At 41.0% G+C, this 12,763-nt stretch overlaps 1 protein-coding gene across 1 annotated transcript in view; it reads left to right on the top strand.

Annotated features, from left to right (window-relative positions):
- Positions 1-12,763, top strand: part of sdk1a (sidekick cell adhesion molecule 1a) — a 249,518-nt gene that overhangs the window by 230,470 nt on the left and 6,285 nt on the right. Inside the window, exons 30-39 of the mRNA XM_041277684.1 lie at positions 898-1,096; positions 2,785-2,888; positions 3,535-3,605; positions 4,985-5,117; positions 5,831-5,887; positions 6,157-6,258; positions 10,441-10,556; positions 11,476-11,662; positions 12,370-12,507; positions 12,594-12,755. Of these exons, the coding sequence (XP_041133618.1) occupies positions 898-1,096; positions 2,785-2,888; positions 3,535-3,605; positions 4,985-5,117; positions 5,831-5,887; positions 6,157-6,258; positions 10,441-10,556; positions 11,476-11,662; positions 12,370-12,507; positions 12,594-12,755 (1,269 nt within the window). The remainder of the gene's footprint in view (positions 1-897; positions 1,097-2,784; positions 2,889-3,534; positions 3,606-4,984; positions 5,118-5,830; positions 5,888-6,156; positions 6,259-10,440; positions 10,557-11,475; positions 11,663-12,369; positions 12,508-12,593; positions 12,756-12,763) is intronic.

The raw sequence follows: 12,763 nt of genomic DNA, 5'->3' as shown, positions 1-12,763 counted from the left end.
AGACTCGCCTTCCAATACAGGCGTGACGTCCAGATGCATTCAATCTATAAAGTACAGAGGTGGAATTCAGACTCCTATTGCAGAGCAGTGGCTGATGTGTGGTCCAGTGGTTAAAGAAAAGGGCTTGTAACCAGGAGTTCCCCAGTTCAAATCCCAGCTTACTCACTGATTCCTTGTGTGCCCCTGAGCAAGTCACTTAACCTCCTTGTGCCCAGTCTTTCAGGTGAGACCTTGTTGTAAAGTGACTGTAGTCTGTGTAAGTTGCCTTGGATAATGGTGTCTGCTAAATAAACAAATAATAATAGTAGTTTCCCCCATACCCAGATTATAAAATTTGCCTGAATAGTCACAGTGTATAGGTAACACGCTGTGTCTTATTAAACTCATGGTAAAAACAGGAATTGATCAAACTGCTACTGACTTATGCCATACATACAAAGGTAGTAGAAATGCAAAGATGAGAACCCCTGTGAGCATAATAATGTTTTTTCATACAAGGAACAAGTGACAACACTGTTACACATTACATTACCTCTACAGTACGTTCCTGGGCAGCTATGGACTTTTCATGGAAGAATCTGTTGTTTTTTTAAAGCTATAATGTTTTTTTTTTAATTGAATAGTCACTGAGTTGTTTTGCCATTTGAAGCGTTTTTGTAATTGGTAGCTGAGTTGTAATGCTGTGAAGGAGCGTTACTGCAGTAATTAACAGCACCTTTTCCCTGGCTCCTACTAGAAGGATTAAACAAACCTTTCATAGCAGTATGAATGTTGATGAGAGCATTAGAGGTGGGCGTCTGAGATGCAGAAGGATTTGTGTGTCTTGGGTCCTTTCAGCATTGTGGAAGGCAGCACTCTAGCTGGGAATATATTAAAAACACTTTTTTGTTTTTGCAGATCGCCCAGAGTCACCGAAGGAGCTGTCCGTCCCTCAGTCGGAGGTGCGGTCTCGGGGGCTACTATTGCGCTGGGTCCCTGGGGGAGATGGGTCTTCCCCGGTGCGCTACTTTACAGTGCTGACCAAGGAGCTGCCTGATGGAGAATGGACACACTCCTCCACCATCAGTCACAACAGCACCTCCTGGCGCATCGACCGGTGAGCCTCGGTTATGTACAGTAGATTGTGCGCATCACACACGTTGCGTATTATAAGTCTGTGAATGTTTACAATATCATTGGGTGCAAGCAGATACAATATGGCCACCATCCACTTCAAAAAGGCAATATCTGTATCACATTATCAGATCTGCATTGGCAGGCTTGCACACCTAGTGGCTCCCGAGTGACGCATCCAGTAAAGGCGCTCCGCGTGGAGTGCAGGATGTGCCCTATAGGCGAACACAGGTTCGAATCCAGACTATGTCACTGCCGACCGTGACCGGGGGTTCCTAGGGGACGGCGCATAATTGGCCGAGTGCAGCCCGGGTAGGGAGGACTTAGGTCGGCAGGGCAATACATGGTTCACCTCGCACCAGCGCCCCCTGTGGCTGATAGGGCGCCTGCAGATCTGTTGTCCTCTGGCACTATAGGTCTGGTGGCTTCGCTGTGGATCCGCAGTGCGAAAAATGCCGGCTTGGCAGGAGCACATTTCAGAGGACGCGTGCTCCAGCCTCCGTTTCCCCATTCGCCGGGGGGGTGCAGCAGTGAACTGGGATAAAAATAATTGGGCATTCCAAACTGGGGAGAAAACCGGGGTAAAAATCATTGGCGATGACTAAATTTAAAAAAAAAAGGAAACAAAAGGCGGCTTGCACACCTACCATAAGCCAGCATCTACTAGATGTTCTTACCCCTCTATTGTGGAACTAATCTCTATGTCCTTACATAAAGGCACAATCCCGAAGGACTGGATGTTTGAAATGAAGGAGATTGTTTACGGTTAATAATTCGTTCCCCATCACTGCTGCAATCCGTCTTTTGACACTGCTGAAGTAGCTGCCCTTCTCTCAAGTTGGGAGCTTAAGAGTTGGACAGGTTATATACCCTTCTTGTCAAGGTTAACTGCATTTAAGTTGAGGTGTTTTATATAATGTTTCTGCTGCTCTGTTTTTATACCAGCACTGGCTGATTGAGTCATTAAGTCATGCTCTTTCTCCCAGGGATGCTGTTGAGTTTCTGATCGATCTCAGTTGAGTGGTTTTCCTCATACCTGCCTGGTCAATCCCAGATAACAGAAATAACTGGGGCACTATGAAGGCAGAACGACTTCCTGAGAAAAGCATTGTCTTTTGTTTTAATTGATAATTAATGATCTCCCATTCACCTGTCTGAGCTCTGTGTGGTGGTGATAGCCAGTGACCCCAATTTCTGAAGAAGGAAATTAAACTAAATTAAAGTTCAAGCACATTTTGAAAGGGTTTGCAGTAAGCGACCTAAGAACATGAATACAGACCTTTTCTCGTATTTAAACAGCACAAACCTTGTACCAATGGCATTCTGCATCTTTGGATACACAGACTGTCAGGTCCACAGGGATCAACAGATAGTAACCATCCCTGTTCAGTGCGCAGGAGCTTCTTCAATGACTAACCTTTCATGGGTCGAACCAAGATCACGTAATGGAGGTGTTGCAGCTTCCTACGGGGATAGGGAAACAGCGTTAATAGAATTAATAATTTTTGGCCTCGATGCACTGCAGCAGCTCCGCAGATGGTAATCTTCTCTTTTTCTTGCAATTGCGAGCATTGTTAACGCGCAATCACTTGAGTGATGACTTGTGTGTATCAATAAAAAATTGCACTTGAGAGGTTTGAAGTAACATCATGCCTGTGACACCTCTTTCAGGCTCAAACCGTTCACTTCGTACAAGCTGAGAATGATGGCGACTAATGATATTGGAGACAGTGAATACAGCGCGGAGACAGACACAATTACTACTTTACAAGATGGTAAGAAATAGACTCAAGAGCTATGTAAATAATTCACCAGTTACAGCTCAGCTCAGTTGCCAGTCACTTTGATTTGATGGCTTGAGCCTTTAATTGAATAATAATGACACCATTTACCTTTGACAAAGTGTTGTGTGCTCCTGGTGGCATAATCACACACACACACACCAATAACATGTGCCTTGGTACATGTTGTAAAATGTGATTTGTGGCCTGGTTTTGATAGCACAATTCCCATGCGTCATGTGGTTTTGTGTTTTTGACAAGTAAATAATTTTCCACCAGCTGGTAAAATGTTTTTTGAAAAGAGCGTTTCTGAATTGTTAAAAAATCAATTTAAAAAAATGTCGATGTTCCAGTCTGTGCTGGAAATAACAGGTTAGTAGTCAACATTTTGTCTGTAAACAATTTTAGAGAGATTTGTTTCTGTGCTAATCGCAAATCTATTGGGGACGGTCCAAACAAATGTGGTTGAGTTGAGTCTCTTCTCGTTACTTTAATGTTCCATTCCTATTGTGAATAATTGCTGCATTTCTCCTTCTGGAAGCTATTACCTCCTCAGGTAACCGTTTTTTTGAGCGCATAGTAATTCAACCATGTCTATTGGAAGTGACCCATTTCTCTTGTGCTTTCTGTTTAATTTCAGTTCCTGATAAGCCCCCTGTTATATTGGCTGTGACTCCTCACACCACATCCTCTGTCCTTGTTCAGTGGCAGGTATGGCATTTGAAACTGAATTGCTTACTTTTAGGCCAGATATGTATCTTTGCTTTAGTATGTCTATGTTTAAGTTTCTGTGTATGTTTGCAGATACCTGTCCCATTTAAAGGGTATATAAGGACCTTTTTTTATTTTATTGTGTTGTTATTTAAGTAAGGTCTGTGTGTATTGTCTTAATTATTATTTGACCGCTTTTTTTTTCACTTTTAAACTGCAGTGCTCTGGCTGTTTCTATTATAGCTTCAAGATGGCCTCTCATGTAGTTCTCAGAACTACATTTCCCATCATCCTCCTGCTCACTGGTAAATCCATCACAGTTATATATGTGAGCAGGATGATGGGAAGTGTAGTCTGAGTGCTACATACGGGTCCATGTGAAGCCATCTTGGAGGCAGTGGAATGCAATAAGTTTTTTAAAAAAGTGGTCAAAATGTAAAAAAAAAAATAATGATAATAATAATAATATTTAACACAATAAAATGAAAAGGTCCTTATATACCCTTTAAGTTAGTTTAAGGAGACATTATCAGAGACAGTGCAACATGGCATACTGTCTTTGTCAGTTTCTATATATTCCAGGTGCATGGAAGGGGTAATTGCAATGTTGTAAATGTATATACGGGTGTTCAGGTAAATTACTGTTAGCTGCATGTTTCTAATATATTTCCAGAATATATGCCAGGCAAGCTTCTTCATGGATTCTGAAATAGCGTGTCATTAGATCAATATACCCTAGTTACTTCTGTAGTCTGGGAAATCATTCCCCTCTTATTCAACTCTGATTGGGTTTATTACTTACTTCTTATACTGGCTGCCTTTCTCATTGCAGGGTAAGTACAGAACACCAGTTCAGTCCATCTGCCTTCATGACAAATAATCAGATTTCATGGTTTATTGCTGCTGCTTACTGTGTGCCAGAGAAGATATTTAGTAAAATACAGAGCTGTATAATTGAGCTGTCTGTAAACAGCCTCTTTAATTGCCAAAGAAGTTTCCGAATGTTACTCCTGAAATCTGTACGTGTATATTAGAAGTAACAACAAACTACAGTGCATAATACATTGGGAAACCCTTCCTTAGTCTTGCATTGAGTCATAAGAAGCATGTCTCTTCCCTGCTGATTCGTGAATCCTCTTTCGTAGAAGAGCTTTATGCCTATTATTCTGTCCATCACTAAATACCAGCATGAGAAACTGGTCATGCATTGAGCCCTAGTTTAAAATGCTTTTTCGATTTTGTGTTCTATTTGTGTTGAACTGGTTATCTGTTGTGATTCTGGGTTAATGTACATGGGCCACGGCCCTCTGGAGGCTGCTTGTTTAGGGGATGAATCTTTAAGACTCTTCTTCGTTCCTCTTTTTCTTTGAATGCTGCAGCGGCCAAAGGAGGAGAGCTTGAATGGGGTGCTGGTGGGATACCGCATCTACTACAGAGAGCTGCTGTATGAAAGTGAACAACCTGAGTCCAAGACTGTTGCAAACCCTTCAGCACTGCGGGTAGACCAGACTGGTAAGGAATCCCATCTTCTGAATAGATGCACGATGGCCGTAGCAGTACTACGGCTGTGTTTGGATCCAGGCCATTGTATATAGTAGTGTGTTGATGGAAAAGGTGACTTGCTTTGTTACACCTAGTCTTGTGGTTTGTTCTTTTTTTTCTGCTATGCACTGTAGAGTGTTAGAAATCGACCAATCTCGGTTACAGATTTGTAAGATATACATTAGAGGTTGGCACGGTTAGAAAAACCTAGAACCGGGTACCCACCATGAAAAATACCTGGGTCTTTTTCGGGTAATGATTAAAAAAAAAAAAATCATATATTAATGTTTTAAGTGCATAATAGATATTTAAATACTATATAGTACGCATACATTTAGATCCTTTCAAATCTATAGACTTTTGTAACCTTTTTCAGTACAGGAAACATTGAAATAATAATAATAATAATAATAATAAATAATAATAATAATAATAATAATAAAATTGATGATAGAACATTGGAGTGCACAAATGCCTTGTTCTTTTTTTGTGTCAAAAATAAAGCCTTAAGAGGCCCCGTCAAGGCTGCTTATAAGTATGTGAAATGATTTAATAAAAGGTTTTTGCTAGTATTGTGCAGCTGTTTTTAGCATGCAGTACCTCCCTCTGATCAGTGAGTAATAGTGGCTGCTGCTGCTTTCCAAAGTATTTAACCATAGTTCTTTTCTGCTTGCCTTGAACAGTCACAAGCACCTTCAAGACTGTGGACGACGCTTTCTTAACTGCATTCGAACTGACACGTAAGTTTCGCATCATTTCTGATGTAACTCGATGGGCTTTTCTTTGCAATTAGCTTGTGGCGAAGATGGCTGTATCCCAATAAAGTTATACAGAGACGTTTCAGTGGTGCTTAGGTGGCCCCTGGACCTCCTGGCTTCTTTCAGCTGGATTGATAATAGATTATTGGAACCCCTTTAATAAAATGCTGGATCTTCACATTATACGGGTGAAACGATAGGGGGGGGACGGATAAAGAAACCATTTACGCCTCTGGTTCCTTTTCTTACAGAGCTCAGCAAGTACAAGCGTTACGAGATTTTGATGACGGCCTACAACATTATTGGGGAGAGCCCATCAAGTGCTCCTGTGGAGGTTTTTGTTGGAGAAGCAGGTGAGCTCTTGCAACCAACACTTTCCCTTTCCCTTTCTCAAACCTTTACCTTAATCCTAACCTGGAAGTCACTCTCCAATTTTCAGGATGGGATGTTCCGGGAGAGTTTAGCACCTGCTTTTATTTCAATGTCCGGTAACACATTGATCCGAACAGTGGCGAATCTGAAAGGTGCAGCTGCTGAGATCATTAAATAAATAAATAAATAAATAAACAAACAACACTTACGGTGACTCTCTGTGGTGCATTTGTACTTCCTTCTTTAAAAGTTTGTGAGGGGGAGTGGGGTGGGGTTATTTTATTGATTTTAGTTGCATAAATTTGCCTTATTTAGTTTTGCCACTACTTTTTCCCCGCTTTAGATCAATTGAATATTAGTACACCCCCCCCCCCCCATTGTTAATGAGTCTCTCTTTCACAGCTTCTCTCCACTTCCATGCATTGTCCAATAACCATAATACATTGGACAAAAAGTATTCAGTCAATGATGTACAGTCGCTTGATCATGTAGCTCCTTCTTCCTTGCAGTCACTGAGTGTGTTAATGTAACAAACCTTCCTCCTTTGAAAGATCATTAACGATTTTGACAAGGAGCCTTTTGCTTCAGTTGACGTAAACGTACTTCTCTATTTAGCAGTTCTCCTGCCACCTGGATAAAGTGGGGGGCATGTAGCTTGACCTCTGACTGTACAGGGCAGGTGTTTTCCGGGGGAGAAGGTCTCCTGCTTGTTTTGCGTTTGAGAAAGTGGAGCAGTCCTGGCAGCTCCCTGACTCCAGGTATAAACTCCTGTCAATCGGGCTGGCTTGTGATTAAACAGAAAGAAACTCCTCATTTTGTCTTTGAGACTGAAACACATTTAAACACAGAAGAGTGTTTCTGATGGGTAATAAATCCAACGCATGCCTGAGAGCCAAGAGTGATGTCTGTCATAGCAGTTGACTTTCACACCCTGTTGCAGCTGACATCACTGTTCTGAAATACTGTACATGAGCTGTACTGTGATGACACTTCATATTGAAAAGCAGCATACTGTAACTCTCCTTTCACAACTTAAAACAGCATTTCTTTTGTACAGATAGCTGACAATTTTCCCTGATGCTTTTTAAAAAAAAAAGTCTTCTTTCGAGTCAATACCCCCCCCCCCAATTCCCATTTTTATACTATCATGACTCTGTGCCATTTGTTTGTTTGTTTGATTGCATGCCATTGTGAAGACAGACAGAGTCCTGTTTTTGACAGGTCTGCTCAGTATTTTAATCTGATTGCAGAGACATTTTGACAAGAAACCTCACATCAGGTTTTGCAGAAGCTCTCGGTAACACCTGTTCAATTTCCTTTTTTTTTTCTGGATGAGCAACCTGCAAATAATTTAGAGCAGCCCCTAACATTCTAAAGTGACAGGAATGTTTTCTAATTAAATTTTGCATTTCATTAATGGTTACCATACTTTCATGACTTATTGGTTGCTGATTCTAATTAAGTAATTTCTAGTCGAACCAGGGAGATGTGTTTTCATTTCGGAGAAGGGTGATAATTAATCTCTAAAGTGCACAGAAGACTTTTATTAGACCTGGGAAATAAGCTTTGTGCTAATTAGTTTTATTAGACTTATTCTTCATGCAAAGATTGAAAGGCGGTTCTGTTTTTCTATTTGGTCGTTTCATTTGCAAATAAGTCCTGCTTTGTCAGCGGGAGAATGAGTGCTGCTTCATACCGTCCAACAAGCTTCTTTTCTGCCCGGACAGATGCTTCATTCCCGTCCGGTCTGACAGTAGCCTGATGGGTTTTTTTTGCGAGTCGTTTATAGAAAGGGCACCCTGTCAAGTGCTTGCTTGCGATTTATGGAATGCCAGGTTTGTGATGTGAAGTGATGATGTCCTTTGGGCTTGAGTTTCTCATATCAGAAAGGACAGAACACATGACGTTTTATTTATAAGAAATTGCAGATGTTTTGGCTTCTCATTGTCCAAAGAAAAAGACACAGAAAGGCTTCCAAAAAACTGAGCTCGCCAACAGAAAGTAAAAAGCGATAAAAAACTACTGATCCCCAGGGGCAGAATGAATACAAGACTAGATGAAGAGCCGGGAGGCTTAGTGGCTTGTCTTCACAAAAGAAAAAAGAACCCAAGTGTATTATGTAGCTACGAAAAAAAATGAAATCCTTTCTACAAACACAGCATGGTCTGCTTTTATTTATGGGGGATCTTAAAGAGGGGGTAAGTTACGGAATGGAAGCTGCACGTCGCCGGACACCTCAAGACCTTATGGGAAGACAAGCTTTTTTGTTTGGGTGACACAAACGTTTTTATTGATATAGAGCTCAATGCAAGTTGCAGTGTTTGAGATACAAGGAGTTGGGAGGATGTACTTACAGTCAGTGCAAGGATCATGAAGCAAGCATGTCCTGAATGTTGAAAAGCAGTGTGTTGAAGCCTCTGCTTAAGTTTGTAAATGTGTAAGCAAACCCGAAGACATACACAAGGCTGGCATGTTCCTGCTCCTGGGTTGTGTTTATATTTTAACTATGTACCAGTTCTAGTGCATTAATGACGCCTAAGAGACACAGATGGCATTAAATATGATCTCATTTTAGTTACTGAGAGACCCTGTAGTCTCTCTGGCACCCTGTGATAGAACAGATTTAATTTATTTTTTTGTGTGGGGTGAAGGGGACTGGGGGGTGGCAGTGGTTTTGAAGTTTAATGGAGCAGTAAATAGGAATCTTTTATAATGAACTGCAGCATCTGGCTGGGCAACCTGGCGGAGGTTATTAACATCATCATTAGAACAGGGCGGGCTGAGGGAGAGTGGTGGTGAAAAGGAAGACTTCGTGCAAAACACACAGCGTGGGAATTACTGGCGGGTGTTTAGGACTGTAAACCTGCAGACTAATCATTGAAGTCACGCAGGGCATGCACCAGGTGGTAGGTCATCCCAACTGCTGTGAATCGTTATTTATCCAAACTTGTTTAATTGGTAGGAAACACTGGGAGGCAATAGATTATTCAGCAGGGCACAGATTGTGCAGCCTTTAGAGTCTGATGCATTAACCCTTAGATATTGCTTATCAAAGAAAGGGCCTCTGTCCACCTTCCTTGTTTTAAAGCAAAATCAGATTGTATCAGTTACTGTAACTGTGTGACTAGACAAGAGGGTTATAGTAACATGCCATAACACTGTCAGTAGCAATGCTGTGATTGAAGAGTCATTATTTTTGCAACTGTTACTCTTGAAGCATAAGTCATTTCATTTGTGCAGTCCTGAATACCGATTATAAGTGTAACTGATTATTTATCAGCCTTGTATAGGTCTTATGTACACGTATATGTCTTTCTTTATTCAAAAAGCCCAAATCAGCTTTTCTTCATTGCAACTGTAGAAATGATTGCTGTACTTTTTCTATTAGTTTTAAAAAGCACTGATGATTGTGAGTGAAGAACAAACCCCATGCTTCTGTTGAGAATACTTTCAGAAAAGATTCGACTGTCAGTGTGTGGGTTTAGCATTTGTCCAATTGCAGTAACGGGATTCATCAATAGCTGCCATTAGGTAAGCCTTGGAAACCACCAGGGAATGCAAAATCGAAAGCCATTCATTGCCCCAGGGTCCTATGTATGACAGGGGATCATCTAGGTTTGTTGTGTTACAGAATGGAATTTGGTCTTATCGCCTCAAGGATATAACAGGCTTAATAGCTTTAAAAAAAGAACCCTATTGATTTGTTCGAACGAGTAGATGAGCTGTGTTGTATGAACTTAATGTGTGTGTTTAAGGATTTTATTGAGTTTTATATTGTTGCATTGTGGATCAGGATAACAGTTTCAAAATTTAGAACTGGTTAATCAATTAGCAAGCTTCAAAATCTTACTTACTGTAGCTATATTCTGAAAGTGGATAATATTTCAGTTTGGAATTCATTATCCTTTCCTAACTGTTGTCAGCTTATTTAGGCTTCATGAAGGTTTATGCCAAAAAAAACCTTCATGAAACCTAAATAAGCTGACTTCATGGGTTTGGGGAATAGGATCCATCAAAGCCAAAATAAATTGCTATCAACAGAATATACCATTAACATTAAAGGTTTAAAAAACTCAAGTGCTTCTTTATGCTGATGTGAAAGTCTTGCTTGTTGCATGGTTCTTTAAGTGTATGGTGTCATGATGAATAATTCTGTTACCCAGCCCCATCGATGGCCCCCCAGAATATTCAAGTGAACCCACTAACCTCGAGTCAGCTGGAGATCCAGTGGGACGCCCCTCCAGTGGAAACTCAGAATGGAAACATCCAGGGGTACAAGGTGAGGACATGCACCCCAGTCTGCTTCGAACTACCACTGAGGGGAGCCATGTGAAAGTGCTCTTTGTAAAACTAAACTGTAATTACATTGTAAAGTCATTATGCATGGTTGAGCAATTACAATGAAGCATGTCTTATGAAGATTCTGTAACTGCAGTGTATTTACACATGCTGTTGTGTGTTTATAATGTAATTACTATGTAACACCACATGAAATTGCAGTGTTATTACAGCCTAGTTAGATACACTAATTATGTAGTTTTACCATGGTCGTCATAGACTGGTAGTGTTTATACACAGGTGGTTTTACTTTTTTTTTTTACATAACAATTAATTCATCAGAGTAACTATTAATACATGTTGATTGTACATCAACAAATCCATTTTCATAAAGATTTTTTGAACAACTTAAATTACAAGAATTGTATATCAAATTACATGTTTAGATTAGTACATGTCAGTTTTGTTTTTAATTGAAAGCATTTTGTAACCTACAAATAGTTACCTTATGGTTGATAAAGCAGGTTTGTACACCCCCTCCATTGTTACTAGAACATGAAAGTCCTGCTGAAATAATATTGAAGTGTTGTTGTTTTGTTTGACGGTTCCATAAAATAGCACTGTGTCTTTACTGTCACAGACGACCTTGTGAATAAGGTCAGAAAGTTGAATTCAAAGAGCTAATCCATAAAGTTTGTGAACTGCTTTCTTCCTGTGCTCTGCAATTGAGGATCCAGAGGAAAATAAAGTGTGCCAATATTGGCATTCAGAGCGGAGTGCACCCCTTTCTGTCTGGCTGGTGTTCTGAAGTATTTCTTGGTGTCTGCGAATGTAATGCCAATGAAAGGTGACGGACAATGCCATTGGCTATTGCCATGCACTGTGCACTAACCTTTATTTGGATTGTGAATTTGAAACAGATTTATTACCGGGAGACGGGCAATCACAATGAGACGGAGAAGCTGAAGACTATGTTCCTCCCTGAAACCACAGTGAGGCTCAAAAATCTGACCAGCTACACCTCGTACTCCGTGAAGATATGTGCGTTCAACGCAGCGGGGGACGGGCCGAAGAGCGAGCCCAGGCAGGGCAGGACTCACCAGGCTGGTACGTGATTATGTGGGGGGGGCGGGGGGGCGGCCACACATCTTAATCACTGCCTTTCCACAGGGTGCTTTGTATGTTCAACATTGAAATAGGGTTCCTGAGCCATTCCCATTCTGTACACTGAAGAGGAAGGCTATAGCAGTCGAATTTACTATCTAAAAGAAAAGGTTTTACATGATCACAGCCAACTGCAGTGTCTTGTTTAGACAAATAAAGCTGAAGCCTGTGCTGAGTTAAAGAATTGCTGCTGAAAAAAGAAACCTGCAACGACCTAGGTGTTTGCACAATAATTGTAAGAAACACTTATTGTTTGACAGCCACCAATAAATAGCCTTAGACCAGGGTTTTCATTCCAACTGAGTTCTCAGTTTAGTTCATTAGCTTAGTTGTACCTTTTTAATTGATTTCAGCTTTTAAACACTTCGAGATTTAAAGTTAACAATACAATTTTATAAGTAACTTGAAATCGGCAACTTTTTAGGAGCTGAGAACAGTTAAACATTTATTGAAACATTTATTAGTTCAATTAAAGGTTTGATTAAGTAATTGAGAACTCAGATGTAATGAAAACCATCAGACACAGTGGTTCTGCGGGACCAGGATTGAGAAACCCTTCCTTTAGACTACCTGTTCTGTGGTAATGAGAAAGACTTGCTGCCGATCTTCAGGGTCGGTGTTTGGTAACGATGCTCAGTCTCCTCTTTAAGCTCCAAGTGCCCCCAGTTACATCACATTCTCCGAGGTCACCACCACTACTCTGAACGTGTCCTGGGGGTTTCCTATCTGGCCGAATGGGGTCCTGGAAGGGTACCGCGTTGTCTATGAGCCCTTGACACCAATACATGGTAGGCAAACAGATGAATGGCATTTATACTGAGATTGGCACAAGTTCCTGCAGTGGTTAATGAGCTTTGGTTTTCCTGTCCTGCAGGAGTGAATAAGGTTGTGACGGTGGAGATCAAAGGGAACTGGCAGCTCTGGCTGAAGGTCCGTGACCTCACAAAGGGGGTGACCTACTCCTTCAGAGTGCAGGCCAAAACTATCGCTTATGGACCAGAACTTGAAGCTAACATCACAGCCGGACCCTCTGATGGTACGTAG

The sequence above is a fragment of the Polyodon spathula genome, chromosome 18 (assembly GCF_017654505.1).
Source record: "Polyodon spathula isolate WHYD16114869_AA chromosome 18, ASM1765450v1, whole genome shotgun sequence".
In the NCBI taxonomy this organism is placed as follows: domain Eukaryota; kingdom Metazoa; phylum Chordata; class Actinopteri; order Acipenseriformes; family Polyodontidae; genus Polyodon; species Polyodon spathula.
The sequence above is the reverse complement of the archived record's forward strand: the minus strand, read 5'-3'. Positions and strand labels throughout refer to the sequence as shown.